Below are 19,089 nucleotides of genomic sequence, written 5' to 3'. Positions count from 1 at the left end.
AGGGGGAGCTGTAGAGGAAGAGGGAAAAGCAGGCTTTCTAGTGAGCAGGGAACCTGACGCACAGGCCCCTGGGATCGTGACCTGAACCTACATTTAACTGACTGGGCCACCCAGGTGCTCCAAGTAAGATCTTTTTTAGAATTAGCTAGGAACCATTTCTGGGTTCCTAAGCCTAAAGAACCAAAGTCAGGAATGGCTGTCTCAGGGTCCTGGGCCAGTTTTCTTTTCTTTTCTTTTTTCCTTCATTAGTTGAGACAGAACTTTTGCAACATTTGCAACCACTTTCATGTAGAGGTCAGAACTGTTCAAGGTAATAGCCTTAAAGATGAGAGAAGAGGTACGGCAAAGGCTCTTCTGAATATGAAATAATGGAGTCACTGGTAATAAAAATTGCTATAGTGGGGTACTGGGTGGCTCAGTGGGTTAAAGCCTCTGCCTTCAGCTCAGGTCATGATCCCAGGGTCCTCCGATCGAGCCCCGCATCGGGCTCTCTGCTCAGCAGGGAGCCTGCTTCCCTCTTTCTCTCTCTGCCTGCCTTCTCTGCCTAATTGTGATCTCTGTCAAATAAATAAATAAAATCTTTTTAAAAAATTACTATAGTGACTACAAGGGACACAACAGGGAGAAACTTAAACATTCTTTTTTGTGTGTTACTGTCCGTTTATGATCTCTGAGAGAGTGGAGATTCATAAGTGCCACTTTCATTCTCTGAGCACTGGGCCAATAGCAGCAAGAGGGATTTGGAGATAGATTTTCCTACTAAGTCCATATTTCAACAAATATATATATATATATTTCATTTGACCATGGCGTCTCAAATGCATAGGCTCAGGGTTTTAAAGAATGGAGGAGGGTGGAGAGGACGGTAAACACTATTAGAAGGTGGCAGGAATTATGTTTTTTAAAGAAAGAGGATAGAGAACTTATTCTCAAACTGACTTGGACACCCGAGGTGGTGGCCAGGAAGTCCTTCCTTGATCCTGGCCTCCTACTCCAATGGCAACTAAAAAAAGATAGTATTTCGCAAGTGCAGATAATATTCCAGTTTGCAAATGTTGGTATCTAATCAGGAAGACAACTGAAATTCAAATCAAATGGTGACTTGAAATTTTTTTCATTCAAGTGCAACTGGTCGCATTTTGTCTTTGGGCTTTGCGAAACACAACTGATTCATATGCAAAGTCAAACTACCTGTAATTTCCACTAAGCTAAGCCTCCAAGTAATCTTTTCTTTCCTCAAGTATAAGAAGAATTTATGAAGGGAAATGTGACAGTTTTAGAAGATATATTTACTCAAACTAGATGTATCTGTCTTGTCTTAGGTGTATTTTCAGTTTTATTTTGGAATTCTTAACATTGGCGTTTCTGTCCTATGAGGATCATTTCCAAGCCCTCAGTGAGTGAGTACAGGTACTGATGGGTATGATTATTTACTTGACAAAGAAGTTTTGTGTCTTGTTCCTTACATCAAAGAGATCTTTGGCAACTTTCCATTTCTTTCTTTTTTTAAAATTAACATATAATGTATTATTTGTTTCAGGGGTTATATTTCTTTTTTTATTTTTAAGATTTTATTTATTTATCTGAGAGAGACAGAACACAAGTTGGGGGGAGGGGGAAGGGACAGAGGGAGAAGGAGACTCCCCACTGAGCTGGGAGCCCCACATGAGGCTTCATCCCAGGACCCTGGGATCATGACCTGAGGCAAAGGCAGACGCTTAACCGACTGAGCCACCCAGGCACCCCAAGAACCCAACTTCACCGTTCTAATAGTTCAGGAAAAAAACTTCAATTCTTGGGTCAGAACACAAGAGTAGCTTAAGACCTTGACTGGAAATCATGTTGTACACCTTAGTTTACACATGTATATATAAACGAGCTCTCAGTAAAGCTGGAACAGAAATAACTTGACTGGGGTAGACACTCATTAGGAACCATAAGAATCATCTTGTTGGTACATGAAACAAAGGATTTGTAGAATTTCTAACTCTTCCTTTCTGATTCCATTTAAAGTAGCTATGCCCAAACCTCCCTTTTAATGCCCTGAGTATAGCGGGCGGGGGTAGGGGAATTTGTGAATTTGTGAAAATTCCTTTCACAAAATGATTGTAGCCTGCTGGAGAAAATAGAGACAGTATTTCAGAATCAAGCCTTTCACCAAGGATGCCAGTTCACAGAACACTGCTGAAAACTTACAACCAGAGTTCCCATCTTGAAAGCTGAAACTTCTACTGTTCACTCTAACCTGGAGTTACATTGCTCTGGCTGGCGCATTTCAACTTGTTGGATAACACATCTATATGAGAGAGAATGTTCCATTTGGCTGTTTTCTTTGTTGTATCATCTCTGTTGCTTAGGTCATGATGTAATTTAGTAGGAATCTCCAGCTGATAGCTGGACACGGTCATTAACACAGCTGGCCAATTTCATCTCAGAACAACATGCTATGTATAATGGGATTTGTACTTTTCAAAATCCAAGAGCAAAAAACTGCTTTGGCTGAGTTTTATGTAAGTCTTATCAAAAACTGTTAAAACTTTTTGAAAGAAAGATGATTAAGGTAAAGTCGGTTCTGTAAAACAACAAACCAATTCTTAGAGCAAACAGAGCAGTTTGGAGGAAATCTCCTCCTAAGAGACCAGTAACAGAATTTGTTCCCTAGCTTGTCAGCAGCTGATGAAATTATCTAACATAAATGGCCCTTTTTCAAAGCAAAATATCTAAGGAGTCTGAAGAGGCAGACAGGATGCAGCTCAGAGTTGGGGCAATAGCCAAAGTCTGCTTGGATGGGATGGGGACACTAAACAGAATGCGGCAAAGCAAATGGTTCTGTTTATCTATTTTCAACTGTTGAGAGAGTATAGCACAGACAGGTCATGCAAGACCAATGAGAGAGGTGGTTGGGGAGACATAAGCTAATCACTGCTATCTAAAACATTAACTAAACATTTTTTTGAACTATTTGTCAGACACTGTCTCTGCTCTCAAGGAACTCAAGGTTGAGTAAGGATAACAGACAAATAAAAATAACATTACTATCCAGTGTATAAGTTGTATGGAGGTAACAGAGAGGAAGAAGCATCTGAGAAGGTCTTCCAGAAGAGGTGCTCATCTGAGCTAGATGCTTAAAGAGAAACAGAAAACTGAGAGGCATGCCAGGCACAGGGAGAGCACGTACAAAGGCCCTGAGGTGGGAGACGACAAGTTTATTGTTATTGGAGTTGCCAGAGAAGCCAGGCAATAGATAAGGCTAGAGATCATGACTGGTCTTCTTGGGCTCCACTAAATAACTTCATTAATGGTACAGGTGGTCAGTAAATGGTGGTAAGCAGGAAAGTGACATCAACAGATTGTGGCTCACAAAGATCACTCTGGCAGAAGTCACAAGGGAGATGAATCATGAAAGGGTGACAAGACAATCAGTGAGGAGGTGGCTGCAATAAATTAGGCAAAGGATGATAAGAGCATGAGTTATGGGTATCTTGTTTATTTTGTGAACCCTTGCTTCTTTTGGATCATAGGACAGTTCAGGCGCTCCAGAGATGTTAGAAGATTTTTAATGCTGGTCCTGGTCTAAGTTCCTAAGACAAGGAAGAAGAGGGAGTAGTGAACAATCTTGTCACCTTAATTGCTTTTCTTCTGTACTATTCCATAAGAAGTCTATGAAAACCCTATGGGATGGGAGGGGGCCAGCCAGATGGTGGAGGCTGGTTGTAGGCAGATGCTCTCTGGAAGAATAAGGAGGCTGCAAAAGGAGGACAAAAGCAACCAGGATATTCTAGTGACCTGCTATTAGAAAATCTGCCCTGTAAAAATTATATCTCGATTATTTCATTATATGCTAAGATAAATTTCATTGATTCTAAGATGCACTTTTTCCCCTTCACATTTTTTTAATTGTGTTATGTTAGTCACCACACAGTACATCATTAGTTTTTGATGTAGTGTTCCATGATCATTTGCATATAACACCCAGTGCTCCATGCAATCTGTGCCCTCTTTAATACCCTTCACATTTTAACATCTCTAAAACTGGGATGCATCTTGTGATTGCTGTGATAATAAAGAACTGTGTCAGTTTAATAGGTGAAGGCTTCCTTTTTTTTTGTAGTGGTACATAAATTAATGGCTATATAGTTTCCTATAGTTAGAAGTGTCTTAGATTTGATATAGTAAGGGATACAGATTGTTGGGACCATCACAATCATTTGATTTTCCTTAGGTAAAAATTGTGTTGTTTAGACCAGGGCTGTAGGTATGAGACCCAACCAGCGGGCTGCAGGTCACAGATCTTCATTCTCTACATAGGGACATGTTTAAGATTTTGCCATTGGAGAAAAGATTTTGCCACTGGAGAAAAGATTACAATTCACTGGGTCATTATACATTTTAAATGATTATGTGCTACAAGGTAGAAAGGAACATGTATATTTATTAAATCTATCACTATAGATAGAAAAGCAACTATGAGTTGCTATATATATATATATATATAGAAAAGCAACTATATACTATATATATATATGTGTGTATGTATATATATATAGAAAAGCAACTATGAGTTGCTTTTAGTGAGGAGGAATAATGTCTTGCATAGCAGACATTATTTCCTAGAAATTTTCCTGAAGCCAAATAACTATTTATAGATCTATAAATTGTATTACAGATGCATTTCATTCTAGCACTATTTAAACAGCATTTTATGTTTATAATCCTGAAATTATTTCATGTATGTATCAAGTTAAACACAACCCAATTGTGATTATAAGCCAACTCACATGAAGCTTTGATTTTTTTTACAATCTTGAGATATGGTACATATTTAAATAAATAAATATAACAAACTTTGTTGTGCATGTTAAAGGGAGATATTTAAAAAAGTCCTGAGGTAATACAATTTTATCCCCCTTTTTTTTTTAAGAGGCGGATGAAGAGAGAAAGAGAAAGAGAAAAGTGCAGAAGAAGAGGGAGGGAACTCCAAGCAGGCTCCATGCTCAGTGCACAGCTGACACGGGGCTCGATCTCACAACCCTGAGATCATGAGCTGAGCTGAAATCAAGAGTCCAACGTCTAACTGACTGAACCACCCAGGCGCCCCCATAAAGTTTTATTCTAATAAGAAATTCATATCAATAAAAATAAGTCTTCCACTTAGTTCACTCCCTTCTTGAACATTTTTAAGAAATTCTTTCAAGTACAGCAATAGAATGTGTTTGATATTCATCACTGATTGTTAACCTTATAATTCCCATCTATTATCCTTATCAGGCCATACTTTTTTTCTACCCTCCCCTGGGGTTCCATGTGCATGGCTGGCATCAGGAGCCAGTTGGGAGGTTCAGCAACACTGTGCTGGGCAAGGCTGTGCTGATGGGAACGGTAAAGCACCATGTCCCTTCTGCAGCTCTCAGTCACAATATACACGCTCCAGGATGGCTAGCGTCCTGGTCAATCCCTTCCCCTCAGGCCGTCCTCTGGCTTCCTGCGGGTTAGAGTCCCAGAGACGGCAGCTGTTTCCAGCTGCACATTTTCCTTTAATCTGTCATGGGCTCTTAAGCTGCAGCTGCCTGGCATCTGTTCTCTTTTGGCTCTCACAGAGGGACGGATTGTTGGAGAAGCAAATTCCCAAGCTTTGGACCATTCTACATGATGTTAAAGAAGCCATGAAACCTACCTATGATATTTGCCATGAATGGAAACATCACAATTTGATAGGTCGTGATAAATTTTAAATGAATTCAAGGGCCTCCTTTATCTTTAATAACACTCTGACTCTAACTAAAACACACACTCTCTTTGTTTAAGAAAATATTCCCCCTATGTTGGCCATCTCAGTATTGGTCTTCTTCTCCTGGCAAATATGACACATATCTGTGGTGACTCCACAGCTTTCAGTGCCCTGGTTTCATAACAACACATAAAAGGTTATTAATGTTTCTCCAGATGTTCCAGTTTAGACTTGGGGGAAAGACAACAACCATTTCCTGCAAAGGCCACAAGGAAGAAGCTTCTGTTTGTGTAGTAAGTACCAAGCAATACAGACATCTCTTGGCTACAGATCAAGAGGGACTGCATGGGGCTGTGCCTTAGAGGGCAGTACCTTCATTTCGCATTCAGAGAGCAACTTTACTCCGAATGTATAGTTTAGCCATGTCAGATACCACTCTGTCATGATAACACCTGGTTAAGCCAGAGGTGTGGATAAAAATTTAACCTCCTGGATTACAACTGCAGGTGGAGTTCTTTTGATGGGAGAAAAATTTATCCTAATTGCTACAAGAATCCCATAAAAGAAGAGAGAGGCCACAACTATTTTCTGCTCTGGTTTGGCACATTGTAAGGAAACTTTCAGTCTTCTAAAAATATTTGGAAACAAGAGCAGACTAAAGTTTTGGTTGAAAGACGACACTGGTGCTAATGATTTGGAGAGTCCAAAGGGAAAGAGGATTGGAAGAAGGACACTGCTTGACTTTTTACTTTGGCTGAATCAATCTCCAGTACAAAAGCCGTACAGTGGAGACTGCCAAAGGTATGCAGAGGAAAAATCAGGGTGTGAGATGCCAAATATCTTCATCCAAACACAACACATTACTGAGAAAAGGGGGTAATGTCCATGAGAAGTACCTGTTTCTCCCCAGAGACTGTCAAAACTGTTGATCTGTGCTCGCTCTACTTCTTCTTCATCTTTTTCTGGAAGATCAAGTAGGTAGGAGACAATCTGAAATGAGAAGTTGTGTCAGTTCAACCTTGAGGTGGGAAACTATGCTACAGGCTCTAGCCTGTGAGGTCTGAAAGATGCCTGGATGACCCAAGCGTGATGCAAGCTCTTGTACACAGAAGAAACCAGAACCGACTATCCCAGCAAAGAAACCCGAAGCAGCCGCGATGGACATTTCTTGTATCAGGTAGAGTTTATACGTTTCTCTTGAACAAAACTCACTTACACAGCATGTGACTTTTAAAAAATTATTTATTCCTCATACTTAAGGTAAAGAAGCAACCCCTCATCCTCCAGTAAAAATACCAATAAATAGAGAAAAAAAAGGGGTGCCTGGGTGGCTCAGTTGGTTAAGTGGTTGCCTTTGGCTCAGGTCATGATCCCAGGGTCCTGGGATCAAGCCCCGCATCCGGCTCCCTGCTCGGTGGAAAGTCTGCTTCTCCCTCTGCTCCTCCTCCTACTCTTGATCTCTCTCTCAAATAAATAAGTAAAATCTTTAAAAGAAAATAAAAGAAAGAGAAAAAAGATAATCAATCAATAAAAACCAGAAAACAAACATGAAGAAAATGTAGGACCTGTATTTCATCAGAGTAGAGCAATGATCTCTTTTCTGCTTGGAAGTACAAGGACTACTCTGGGGATAATAAAGGGAGAACGACTACTAACATAAAAGGAAAGTGGCAGCTCTGTTTCTGGGAATTTGCTGGTAGAGAGAGTTTAAAAACCTACAGATACAAAAAATTCCAGTTTTACTTAATATTCCCTTGGTGACATATCAGGTCAGCTGGCAGGACAGCTGGACACTAAGGCATTCCCATGCGGTGGTGAGCCAGTGTGTTCTGGACCATGAAAGCAGAGCATTACATGTGCAGAGACTTTGTAAGCTGGTTCTTCGACGAAGATGTTTATTAAAAATTAAATAACAAATAAATTATATTAAAAACAAAGTTTAAAAGTATAAAATCTCATGACTTCTTATTTACTACACTCGACATTATCTGTGTTCTTGAGGTGATTTATGTGTATTGTATCATGTGGTGGAAATCCACACTACAATGTGTGCTCCTGCGCCTCTCTTCGCAACTCTGTGTTGAGTGATGTCACAATGGCAGCTCTGTGGCAAGTGTCGGGGGAGCATTTACACCTTGGCAATTGGCAAACATAAATCAAGATTTGATTTAGTGCTTATGCCCAAAGAGACTCCAGTTTTTGTATGAGGGTGAGAAGTAGTTTAACATAGATCACATACCATATTTAATGACAAGAAAATTATTGGGAAAAGAGCAAAAGAGATCATCTATAAATGATTGCTGAATTGCAACCACAGGTTGGCTTCAGATGTGAATTTCACAAAAATCAAGCATTCTACAATGTATATTCTATATTTGTAAACTATATGCTACATGTTCTTCATTATAAGTAAAGTTTTTTTAAGAAGATTTTATTTATTTATTTGAGATAGAGAGAGCACAAGCAGGGGAGTGGCCGAGGGAGAGGGAGAAGCAGACTCCCTGCCGAGCAGGAAGCCCAACATGTGGGTTGATCCCAGGACCCCAGGATCACGACCCAAGCCAAGGACAGGGGCATAACCAACTGAGCCACCTAGGTGCCCCCGTATCAGTAAAATTTATACCAATTTTAAGTATGTATGCACACATACACACATACTTCTATTCCACTACACAACCCTCCCATAACTGGATGTTCAACATTTCCTAGCAATTTTTAATTCCATGCATTTGTTACTGTATTATTACTATGATTAGTAAAAAAATTGGCAAAAATACCATTCGTATAGTGTTTCACAGCTTACAAACCACCTTTCATACCGGCTGAGTAAAAAAGAATATATTAGACTAATTTTACTGATGGGAAACGAAGGTTCTAAGAGATTAGGTAAACCACCCAAGGTCCAGAGCAAATGAGGAGCAAACTGGGACTCAAACCTGGTCCTTCTGAGATTTCAAATATTATGCTCTTCCCATTCCACACCACCTACTCATGTGAGTACAGGTCAATAAATAATCCCTAGGAGCCTAGTGTCACTGCCTGTAAATAAGGGTGGCAAAATGGGGAAGGAATTGGACTCGATGATTTCCAAAGTGCTTTTCCAGTCTCGTGTTGTGTTCATAATTTTAGATATGCTGGTATTTGAGAATTAAAGTGTTTCATGGAATTCAGTTTCGATTCCTTAAAACCAATGACCAAAATGCTAATTCACATTAATTAGGCAGGTAATTTTGTAATAATGCAACCCCTTGCCCCTTTCCTAAGTCCTTTAATACACAGCCTGAAAAAACCTAAAAACCCTAACCCTTACCACCTGCTTTCTTACCTCCGTGTACCCCATGCTGGCTGCGGCAATGAGGGCCTGCTGGATGGCGTGGCTCTTCTTAAATACTCCTTGCTGCTGGCCGGCCATTGTCCAGTCACACTGAATCAAAAACTTGACAACCTCCAGGTGACCTCGGAGTGCAGCATGGACCAAAGCACACTGCCCATTCTTGTCCAAATGATCCACCTCAGGGGAAAAACAGAGAAATGGATGTGAACAAAGATTTGTGGCCACACTCCTAATCCAGTTACATTGGTCCACTGCACATGACTAGACTAGCAAGACTCATCCCTTCCCAAACCCTGAATCCATCTCTGAGAAAATCTAGAAAGTTCTCTCCTACTCAGGTTAGATCACTGCTGAGCTAGAACTCTGATAGATGTCCCTCAGGGGAGAACCTCTTTTCGTAAGGTCAGGCTTTTGTTTTCACAGAAAAAGGAACCAAAAAAACAAAACTTCCAGCTCCAGCTTTGTTTTCCTGAGGTACATTCTCCTTTGTCCTCGAATAGTTCTTTTCAGACCAAGATTTGAAAGACTTGCAGCTCTGCTGGCACAAAAAAAAAAAAAAAAAAAAAACAAAAAACCAAAACCCAACCCAAAAAACCCAAAAACCTGTCTTTGAAATCATGAAAGAGAAGAAAAACATTTTGAAGCTCAAATTTTTTGGTCTTCCAAAGAAGCAAAATACCTCATATCATGAATTATACTTTTGACCACCAAGCTTTGGCGGAGGCTACTTTTTTCTTCCAATGCGAGGGAAGAATCTCAGATCTGGCCAAAATGGCTAGAGATCCTTGGAGTCTAATGCTAGACTATGTTCCAGTAGTGGCTTTTATGGTTGCAATGTTGGTTGGTCATTCAGGTTGAAAGAAGAGGCTGGTTAAGGCAGCCACAAGTTTCAACACAAGAGTGGCCTTTTCTGGCGGGTAGACTTCCCGGGGTAGTTAGAGCGCTGGAAACGTAAGTGCTGCATCTGGTTCACCCCAGCTTTATTTCCACCCAGCAATCTATTTAATGAATGTTTACTGAATGCCTACTTTGTACAAGGTACCACATAGGATGAAAAGGTGAATAGGGTAGTAAAATATAGATTCTGTTCTCAAGGACTTTCAAATAAGGTAGGGGAGATGCGACCAATACAATAGAAATCTATCCAACAAAGGATAAAGAATGTCGTAAGGAAAGTAAAAGTGCAATGAAACTGGAGAGAATTCCTAACTAGAATCAGGGACAGATTCTGAAGGAAAGGTGCTGGAGTCTAAATGTTTTTGTTCCATTGAAATTATTTGTTGGAATTCTCATCCCCAATGTAATGATATTCCAAGGAGATGGGATGTTTGGGAAGTGGTGAGTCTCCTACTATCATGTTCCCGGAGAGCTTGCTTTCCCTCCTCCACCACGGGAGAACATAGCAAGAAGGTGTGACTGTGCACCAGGAGGCTCTCACCAGATGCCCAATCTTCTGGCACCGTACTCTTGAGATGTAGCCTCAGAACTGTGGGAAGTAAGTGCTGTCTACTGGCCACTCTGTCTGTGGTATTTTGTTATAGCAGCCCAAACGGACTAAGAAAAGATCCATCTCGCTTGGCTGAGATAGGAAATGATTAATTCTAGTTTTTGTAAAGGTAAGGTACATGGAGGGAAAGTTTAAATTACAAAGTTGAGAGGGTCTGAATGCCAGGCTAAGTGGCCTGAATTTTAATCAGGGGTAATGGAGAGTCATTGAGAATTTTCATGCTCATACTACATTTTCAAAAACTAAGGGGATGAATAAAAGGTGCTTTGGCTCCTTGGAAATGATTAATTCCTGGGCTGGGGCACTAATAGTAAATGATGAGTGTGGAAAATCTGGTAGTGCCAGAAAGTCCTGAAAAGCTCATAAAATACTTAGTGGAGACTGGGAGGACACCGGAGCCAACTTGAAGGAGTTCCTAAAGGCCAAATCTTGGGCAATTTGAGCAACAAATAATAATGGCAATGGGTTATAGGTCCTACTATAAAGTAAATACACGAATCCATAATGCTATAAATGAATAAACAAATACATATGTAGGGGAGAAGGGACTGCTCTTCCTTACATTAGAATTCTAATTAATAAATGTTGAAGGAATGAGGGAAACAGAAAAGTGCAAAAACAGCATAGCAATCATCATTGCAGCAAGAATCTCTGTTGGATCCTAAAAGCAATGGACAAAAGCATGAGAAACAAGATACTGGCCTAGCCTCAAAGCATCTCCCTCAAAGATACTTCTTAATTACAAAGGGAAAAACAGTAACTTGAGACCTGACAAACCTGGCAGACACAATGTGACCCGGGTGATGGAGGTCAGCATCCCCCGGCAACAGGCCTCAGCAACTTCACCCACCCCTCCTGCGTGCTGCATGAGGAAGGGACCCAGCAGCACCTCTGTGCGAGTCTTGCTGAGAATATATAAACTCAATCTAACTGAGAAAATCTCAAAGTAAAACTGGAGAATATCCTACAAATAACTAGTTAATATTCTTCAGTATTTTGGTGCTGATGCCATGGGAGAGAGTATGAGGATGGAGAAGACCAGAGGACAAAATCTCAGGGAACAGTGATATTAGGAGAAGAAAGAGAAAAAAGCAACCAGACAGGCAGGGAGAGAACCAGGACCACACTACAAGTTCTAGGAAGTGTTGTGTCAATCAGGGGTGAGAAATGAGAAAAAGTTACTTTATTTGGTGGTTGGCAGTTGTTTGTGGCTTTTGAGAAAGTAGCTTCAGTTGAATGCCAAGAGGTTAGGGGTTTCCTTTCTTTTTTTTTTTTGAACATTTTTAAAATTTATTATTATTTTTAAAAGATTTTATTTATTTATATGACAGAGAGAGAGAGTGAGAGAGGGGACAGAAGCAGGGGGAGTGGGAGAAGCAGGCTTCCCGCCAAGCAGGGAGCCTGATACGGGGCTCGATTCTAGGACCCTGGGATCATGACCTAAGACGAAGGCAGATGCTTAATGACTGAGCCACTCAGGCGCCCAACAACTGAGCCACCCCGGCGCCCCTAAAGATTTTATTTTTAAGTGATCTCCACACTGAACATGGGGCTTGAACTTATAACCCTGAGGTCAAGTGTCACATGCTCTACCGACTGAGACAGCTGGGCGTGCCCACCCCCCATTTTTCTTAAAGAATATTATGTATTAGGCCCTGCAAGAGATGAAAAGAGACTTCATCTCTCTCACTCTCTTTTTTAAAAGATTTATTTATTTGAGAGAAAGAGCAAGAGAGAGCAGGGGGAGGGGCAAAAGGAGAGGGAGAGGGAGAAGGAGGAAGCAGACTCCCCAATGAGGCAACACAGGACTCAATCTCACGACCCTGAGATCATGACCTGAGCCAAAATCAAGAGTCAGAGGTTTAACTAAGTCACCCAGGTGCCCCAAGACTTTATCTCTTTTTAAAAAGACTTTCTCACTTTTCCCATGGTGACCCCCATTAATCCTTTTTATAGATGAAAATAGTGAGACTGAGAGGTTAAATGACTTGTCCCTGCCCTTGGAGAAAGAAGTGTAAATGGAGGCTTTGACCAAGTTGTGTTTGATACCAAAGTTTATAATTTTAATGATTTAACTCCTCTTTCTCTCATGGAAGCCAGACGAAAAGTGGTTAAGGGGCAGTAAGGAAGCAGAGGTGGCAAGTAGAGATGACTCTTGGGCTCAGACTGGTGGACACAGAAGGGAAGAGATGGGATGGCAGCTTCTGGTTAGCAGCAGAGAGGGAAGCTGTTTTTTTGAGTTATAGGAGACACTCATAGGTTTGTCGAGAATTTATTTTTTATTTTTATTTTTAAAGATTTACTTATTTATTTATTTGTCAGAGAGACAGAGAGCGAGAGAGCATGAGCACAAGCAGGGGAAGCGGCAGGCAGAGGGAGAAGCAGGCTTCCCGCTGAGCAGGGAGGCTGACGCGGGACTCCATCCCAGGACGCCAGAGGATCATGACCCAAGCTGCAGGCAGACGCTCAACCAACTAAGCCATCCAGGCAACCCAATTTGTTGCGAATTTAGAAAAAGAGTGAAAAGAATTGTAAGAGAATAGCAACATACAGAGATTAAAAAATACAGGTGGAGGCAAGTGCTTTGGAAAGGAAGGTAAACACTTCCTTCTCTGAGGCAGATGTGAAGTGAGTGTCGGTAAGGATTAACAGAGTTCTGAGACAGAGGCACGTGGAGATGAACTCAATTTTGGTAATGCAGGAGGCCAAGAGGTGTGACGGAGTGTGGAGATGAATGCAAATGACTTCCATATCTGCTCTGAGGAAAACGACAGATGGTTAGAATGGTAACTGGGCAGTAGGAAAGTCTCAGTGAGATGAGAATGTGAAATGACAGCAGTAGTAATAAGGCCCAGTTGTTCTTTTTTTAGAGATGTTCATTCAGATGAATAGGACATTACAGGTGGACAGTATAGGTCTGTGTCACAGAAGACACTCAAGGCTCTGGGATTTCACCGAGAGTCTCAGGTCCCAGGTTTCAAAAGTCTCAAGAGTCCTCCTTTCTTCCTTGGTAAAAACACTGGACACCTCAGAATGAGGTCACACATATTACTTATATTTCAGTGCAAAACCACCGAAATCCTCAGTCTGTTTTCAAGACTGAAACAAAACGCCACAAGGCCACAATTTTCCCCAGAGGCTTGCACTGTTGCGATCAGCATTTTTCCTTTCGCCAAAATTTTGAAATTGAGGTTTTTTTTTTGGTATCAACAGCTCTTGAGATACTATAAAGCAAACACGTTTTCAGAAAGGTCTTCAGAGAATTAAAGTACACTAGCAGAAACACTGCTGAGTGCCTCTGGTCGGTTTGAGGACCAACACAGAGAGTCATGTTCTCCTCATACCTCTAGACACTGGTCTTCAAGGCTAGGCTGAGGGAGTCTGGCCTCTGTTCTTGCCTCCACGGCGAACTTCTCTTCTCTACACATGAAACGCTGTGGGCATGGTTCAGTTCCCCCTTCCCAATGCAGTCTCTTTGCTCCTTTCCTTCTCCTTCCTCCCTCTGTGCTCAGCAGAGAAGTCCCTGATTGTTAGGTGGGGACTTTTTGTGACTGCTGATAGAGGCAGTTTCCTAAGTACCCCCCAGGGGTTCTAGAACCGTGTCCTGATGTGCTGCAGAAGGGGCAGTAGCAAGTGGCCAACAATGGGCCAGGGCTCCCCGTGCTCTGCACCCTGCTGGGCGTGGTGTGCTCTGCCTGGACTCCCAAGAGGGAGACTGCACAGGGCCACAGAGACGGGGAAGGGCAGTGGGCGGGGCAGCCGTTACCTTGGCTCGCTTCTTGCACAGCAGCACCACGATGCTCAGGTAGCCGGCTGCGGCGGCATAGCCCAGAGGGGTCAGGCCGCTCTCAGATGAGGCATCCACATTGGCCCCAAACTCCAACAGCAGGGCCACCATTTCTGTGTAACCAAGGTGAGACTGGACACACAGAATTGGAGCATTATTTAAAACCTCTGTCCGGTAGTTGATGTTGGCACCTCCCAAAATCAGCAGTCGGCTGACCTGGAAATAAGTAAACAGAAATCACACTCAGGCAAATTTCAGTTGCATCCTTTCAGTCATCTTTAAAGATTTTATTTATTTATTTGACAGAGAGAAAGATCACAAGTAGGCAGAGAGGCAGGCAGAGAGAGAGGGGCAAGCCGACTTCCCGCCGAGCAGAGAGCCTGATGTGGGGCTCGATCCCAGGACCCTGGGATCATGACCTGAGCTGAAGGCAGAGGCTTCACCCACTGAGCCACCCAGGTGCCCCCTTTCAGTCATCTTTAATGAAGTCATCTGGGACCCCACAACAGCACCCCAGGAGCATTTAGAAACTGCTTTATCAGTCTCCACTTGCTCCTTTTTTGATACCTTGCCTTTAGAACGGGATGTGACATGTCTCCTTTCCATGAACTGCTCAGTCATGAGAGCCGACTGCCACCCACACCGTAGGCTGAACACAGCCTCTACTAGGTGAACCGCTGGCTGGAAAAGCTCCTACCGAAACAAAGCCTACCTGAGATTAATTTACTGCTAGAGGCAGGAGGTCCTGACCCTATAAATCAGAACCAGCTTATAGAAGGTAGTAGCTCAACAGGTCTGGTCTTCAATTCACAGAATAAAATGCAACCATTTAAAATAGATTAGATTATCAATAAAAGTCTGATTACGGGAGACAGTCTAAGGTTAAGTCAAAGATCAGTTAAACTGCCACTTAAATGTCTTAACTTTATTTTTGCACAGCTAATTCTTTAATCTGTCTGTAGTCTACAAGCATCTACCTTTATATTTGGAGTGTAGAGATTTCGTAAAGATGCCAATGCCATGGAAAGACCTTCTGTGCTGTAGGAGATCCAGAGACCTTGGAGGATGGAAGAGGACACACCAACTTTTTTACTCAAACCCTGAAAAAGAAATAGAGACAGTTAAATTAGTAGCCCAGCTGAAGAGTACCATGAGTAAGTAGTGGCTGCTAGGTCTGTTGTACTAAGAAATGAGAACAGAGTCTTGCCCTAACTACGTCCATGCCCAGCAAAGCCAATCCACTCATGGGGACAAAGACTAGTCCTGTAGGAACAAGCTGATTTAAACTGTTTCTATATTAGCAGTCTCTGGCAACAAATCTACTTAATACCCTTCTTTTTCTGCTATGTCTGGATGTAATTCCTTTCCCATACCTTTTCTATTACCCTTCTTGAATCAATCTCTCAAATTCAAGTTACTAAAATACATACTGTGGCAAAGATAATGCAATGTGGTCACCAATCTCCATCTCATTTTCTCCCTGGGCGTTTGGGAAAATGATGTTTCCCAGCCTCCTTTACAGTTTGATGGCCCATGTGACTGACTTCTAGCTAGTTAAGTATGGGCAGAAACAGTATCTTGTGTCCAGGCTTGGCCCCAACCGCCCACCCCCCCCAACCCCACTTTTTACTGCTCCTCTGGACTGCAGGCTGGAAGATGCAGTGGATGATTCCGAGGCCCTAGACTATTTCAGAATTACTCTATGGAGGAAGCCTGCCTGTTGATCTGCCCTGGACTGTAACAGGAGAGAGAAATGAACCTTTGTCAAGTCCTTGAGATCTTACAGGTTTGTTACAGCAGTTAGCACTCCTCACCCTGCCTAATGCACCCTAGAGTGATCATATCTGTTTATCTTTGGAAAACAACAACATAGGTTGGATCATCATGAGCAACAAATTTTCTCTAGTATGACCAGCATAGGTCCCACTGAATGTACTAATATTTGCTCCTTTCACTGTGGCTTCTCCAGAAGGAAGTCAGAATACTTTTCAAAATTTCTGGATAGTCAGGTATTCTCTGGCAGTCATTTTATTATTCTGCCTATATCTCGGTGAAGTGAGTTAAAGTGGGAAATCCTGAGGGAAGGAAGATACTAACAATGAAGTTTGGCATCTAATAAGTGAATCTGGGGAGGTATCTCTTAAAAAACTTAAGCTACTCCTGCCTGCTTTGTTTTTGAAAAGGAGGTTGTTCTTGCCTAGAATACCTACTTATGTCCAAAACAGTAATTCATGGCCAACTTTGTTTTATTTATACTCCTGACCCTACCACCCCCTTTCCCCATGACTGAATTATTTGGAAGCAAATCCCAGACCTCTTATCAGTCAATATCCAAATATTTCAGTAAATGCCTCTAAAAGCCCAACATCGTTATGATACCTAAAATTAACAAGGATTCCATAATATGAGATATCCAGTGTCTAAATTTCCTTGACCGTTTCAGAAAAAAAATAATTTTTTTCTAAATTGTGATCCAGAAAAGATCCATATACTACAACCAATTTTAAAACACTTTAAAAATGTAGAGAAAAAAAATGAGATTTTTTCCTATTAATTTTTTATAAAGATTTTTATTTATTTGATAGAGAGATACAGAGAGAACACAAGTACACAGTGCAGCAGGCAGAGAGGGAGAAGCAGGCTTCCCCCTGAGCAGGGAACTTGATGTGGGGCTCCATCCCAGGACCCTAGGATCATGACCTGAGCTGAAGGCAGCTGCTTAACTGACTGAGCCACCCAGGTGCCCCTCTATTAATTTTTAAACAAAATATTGTGCACATATTCCATACATGTACACGTTTTTGCCTCATTTTATTTCAAGAGAGACATAGTAGTCCATTAAACGGATGTATCATAATTTACTTACAGGTAAGTTAGGGTCTAGAGCTTACTTCCACTGTAGATCCTGGAAAACCAGGAAACCTAGCTCTGACTCCCTCTTTGGGCCTCAGTCTCCTAATCTAGACTATGTGTGAGCCTCACCAAGATCTTTTGAGGAACTGTAAACTATATTAACCAATTATACAGAAAAATCATTAGAAATTAATATTTATTTCCAACAGAGGGAGCTTTTAGTAATGGAAGACAAGCTTATAAATTGTGGTTGAAGGGGAAAAAAGGAAGGGAATCCAACATTTATTCAGTATCTATGTGTCAGGTTCTATGGTAGGGCCTTTTCATACATTAGCTCCTTTAATCTCCATGACAGTCCTATGAAGTTGAATTTATTATTATTTTTATTAGGAGGAAACAACCCAGAGAGGACTAAGTAATTTGCCCAAAGTCCTACAGCCATTAAAAAGTGGAGCTGGAGTTAGAAGCCAAGTCCTTTTAACTCTAAAGTTCATGTTCCTTCCATTAGACCAAGTTAAACCTGGGCCAGGACTTCAATTCTGAATTCTTAGCTGGAAAAGTAGCAACTAAAATAAAGTAGCTGATTGCTGGCTTCTCCATTTAATTCTGACCCATTCTCCACCCTTGAGTGTCTTCTTTAAAACTGTCCTTTTTTATCCTAGACAATCTGATCTATTCCTATGGCTTTACTCTTATGATTCCAGCTAAGCATTATTTCTTTTCTAACTATGATATTTAAAGTAAAACTATGACTATGATCTATAATAGTCAACTTTCTCTTAAACACTGACTTACATAAAATTCCTTAGATATGTTCATTTAATCCATTAGAATATTATGAAGATTATCCTACAGAGAAATAATGCTGAACCAGTGCTTATTAAAGTCACACAGCAATTCTACTTTTACTCAAGGTCTCCAGCATCAGAGGGAGCTCAGAAAATGTTGTATTTAGCTTCTTGGAAAGATACAGCAACTCACTCCTTTGCTCAGGGCCTATAAATTTGGGTTTAGTTTTCCTGAATATAAATTGCTTCTCTTTTCTGTGTGATACTGAAGACAGTTTTGGTCATTTAAAGAACCAAAGGAATTTTAAATGAGAAAGCCTAAGATGGTTAGAGAAAAGCTGAATGTTCCCAGAATACCAAGTCATAATTTTTCCTCAAGGGGACCTAGGTATACTTCTACTTCTGGTAATGGTGGATCTAAACTTGATCCTGCTAAGGATAGCTAGGAAAAATGGTACAAGATTTAAAAATCACCCTCATCAAAGACATGGGAGGAATAACAGGTTGGAGAAGAATTACTAGCCCAAGTAAGGATAGGATGGAGCCCAGGAGAGCAGCTTAGAGCTACTTTTCTCTGCAATGTGTTTGCCAATTCTGCAGAATTAGCTAGGAGTACTTTTAATAGCTTTGGGATTTTTAGGGCAGTGAAACTCTTCTGTAAGATACTGTAATGGTGGATACATATTAGGCATTTGGCAAAATCCACAGAAGCATACGACACAGTTAAGACCGAATATGAACTGTGGACTTCAGTTAATAATGATGTATTGATATAGGTTCATCAATTTTAGCAGTGTACTGCACCAGTGCAAGAAGTTAATAATAGGGGAAACTGGTGGGACAGTGAGTATATGGAAATTCTCTTGTGTTTTATGTAAACCTAAAACTGCTCTAAGAAAGAAAGTCTATTAAGATCAAACAGACAGACAATACCTGGGTTCTACTCCAGAGCAATGATTGATAATCTCTGGGAGTAAGGCTCAGAGGGGTGTGTGTGTGCATGCACGCACACGCGTGTGCTTAAAGTTCTCTGGGAGAGGGGCGCCTGGGTGGCTCAGCTGGTTAAGCAACTGCTTTCAGTTCAAGTCATGA

At 41.3% G+C, this 19,089-nt stretch overlaps 1 protein-coding gene across 1 annotated transcript in view; it reads right to left on the bottom strand.

Moving 5' to 3' along the window:
- The window catches only part of TANC2 (tetratricopeptide repeat, ankyrin repeat and coiled-coil containing 2), a 372,574-nt gene that overhangs the window by 22,703 nt on the left and 330,782 nt on the right, over positions 1-19,089 (bottom strand). The window contains exons 16-19 of the mRNA XM_080825462.1: positions 15,334-15,456; positions 14,336-14,572; positions 9,054-9,239; positions 6,625-6,718 (exon numbers count right to left, since the gene is read on the bottom strand). Of these exons, the coding sequence (XP_080681588.1) occupies positions 6,625-6,718; positions 9,054-9,239; positions 14,336-14,572; positions 15,334-15,456 (640 nt within the window). The remainder of the gene's footprint in view (positions 1-6,624; positions 6,719-9,053; positions 9,240-14,335; positions 14,573-15,333; positions 15,457-19,089) is intronic.

This window comes from Martes martes, assembly GCF_963455335.1.
Source record: "Martes martes genome assembly, chromosome: 16".
Classification (NCBI taxonomy): domain Eukaryota; kingdom Metazoa; phylum Chordata; class Mammalia; order Carnivora; family Mustelidae; genus Martes; species Martes martes.
This window is presented reverse-complemented; position numbering and strand designations above follow the sequence as displayed.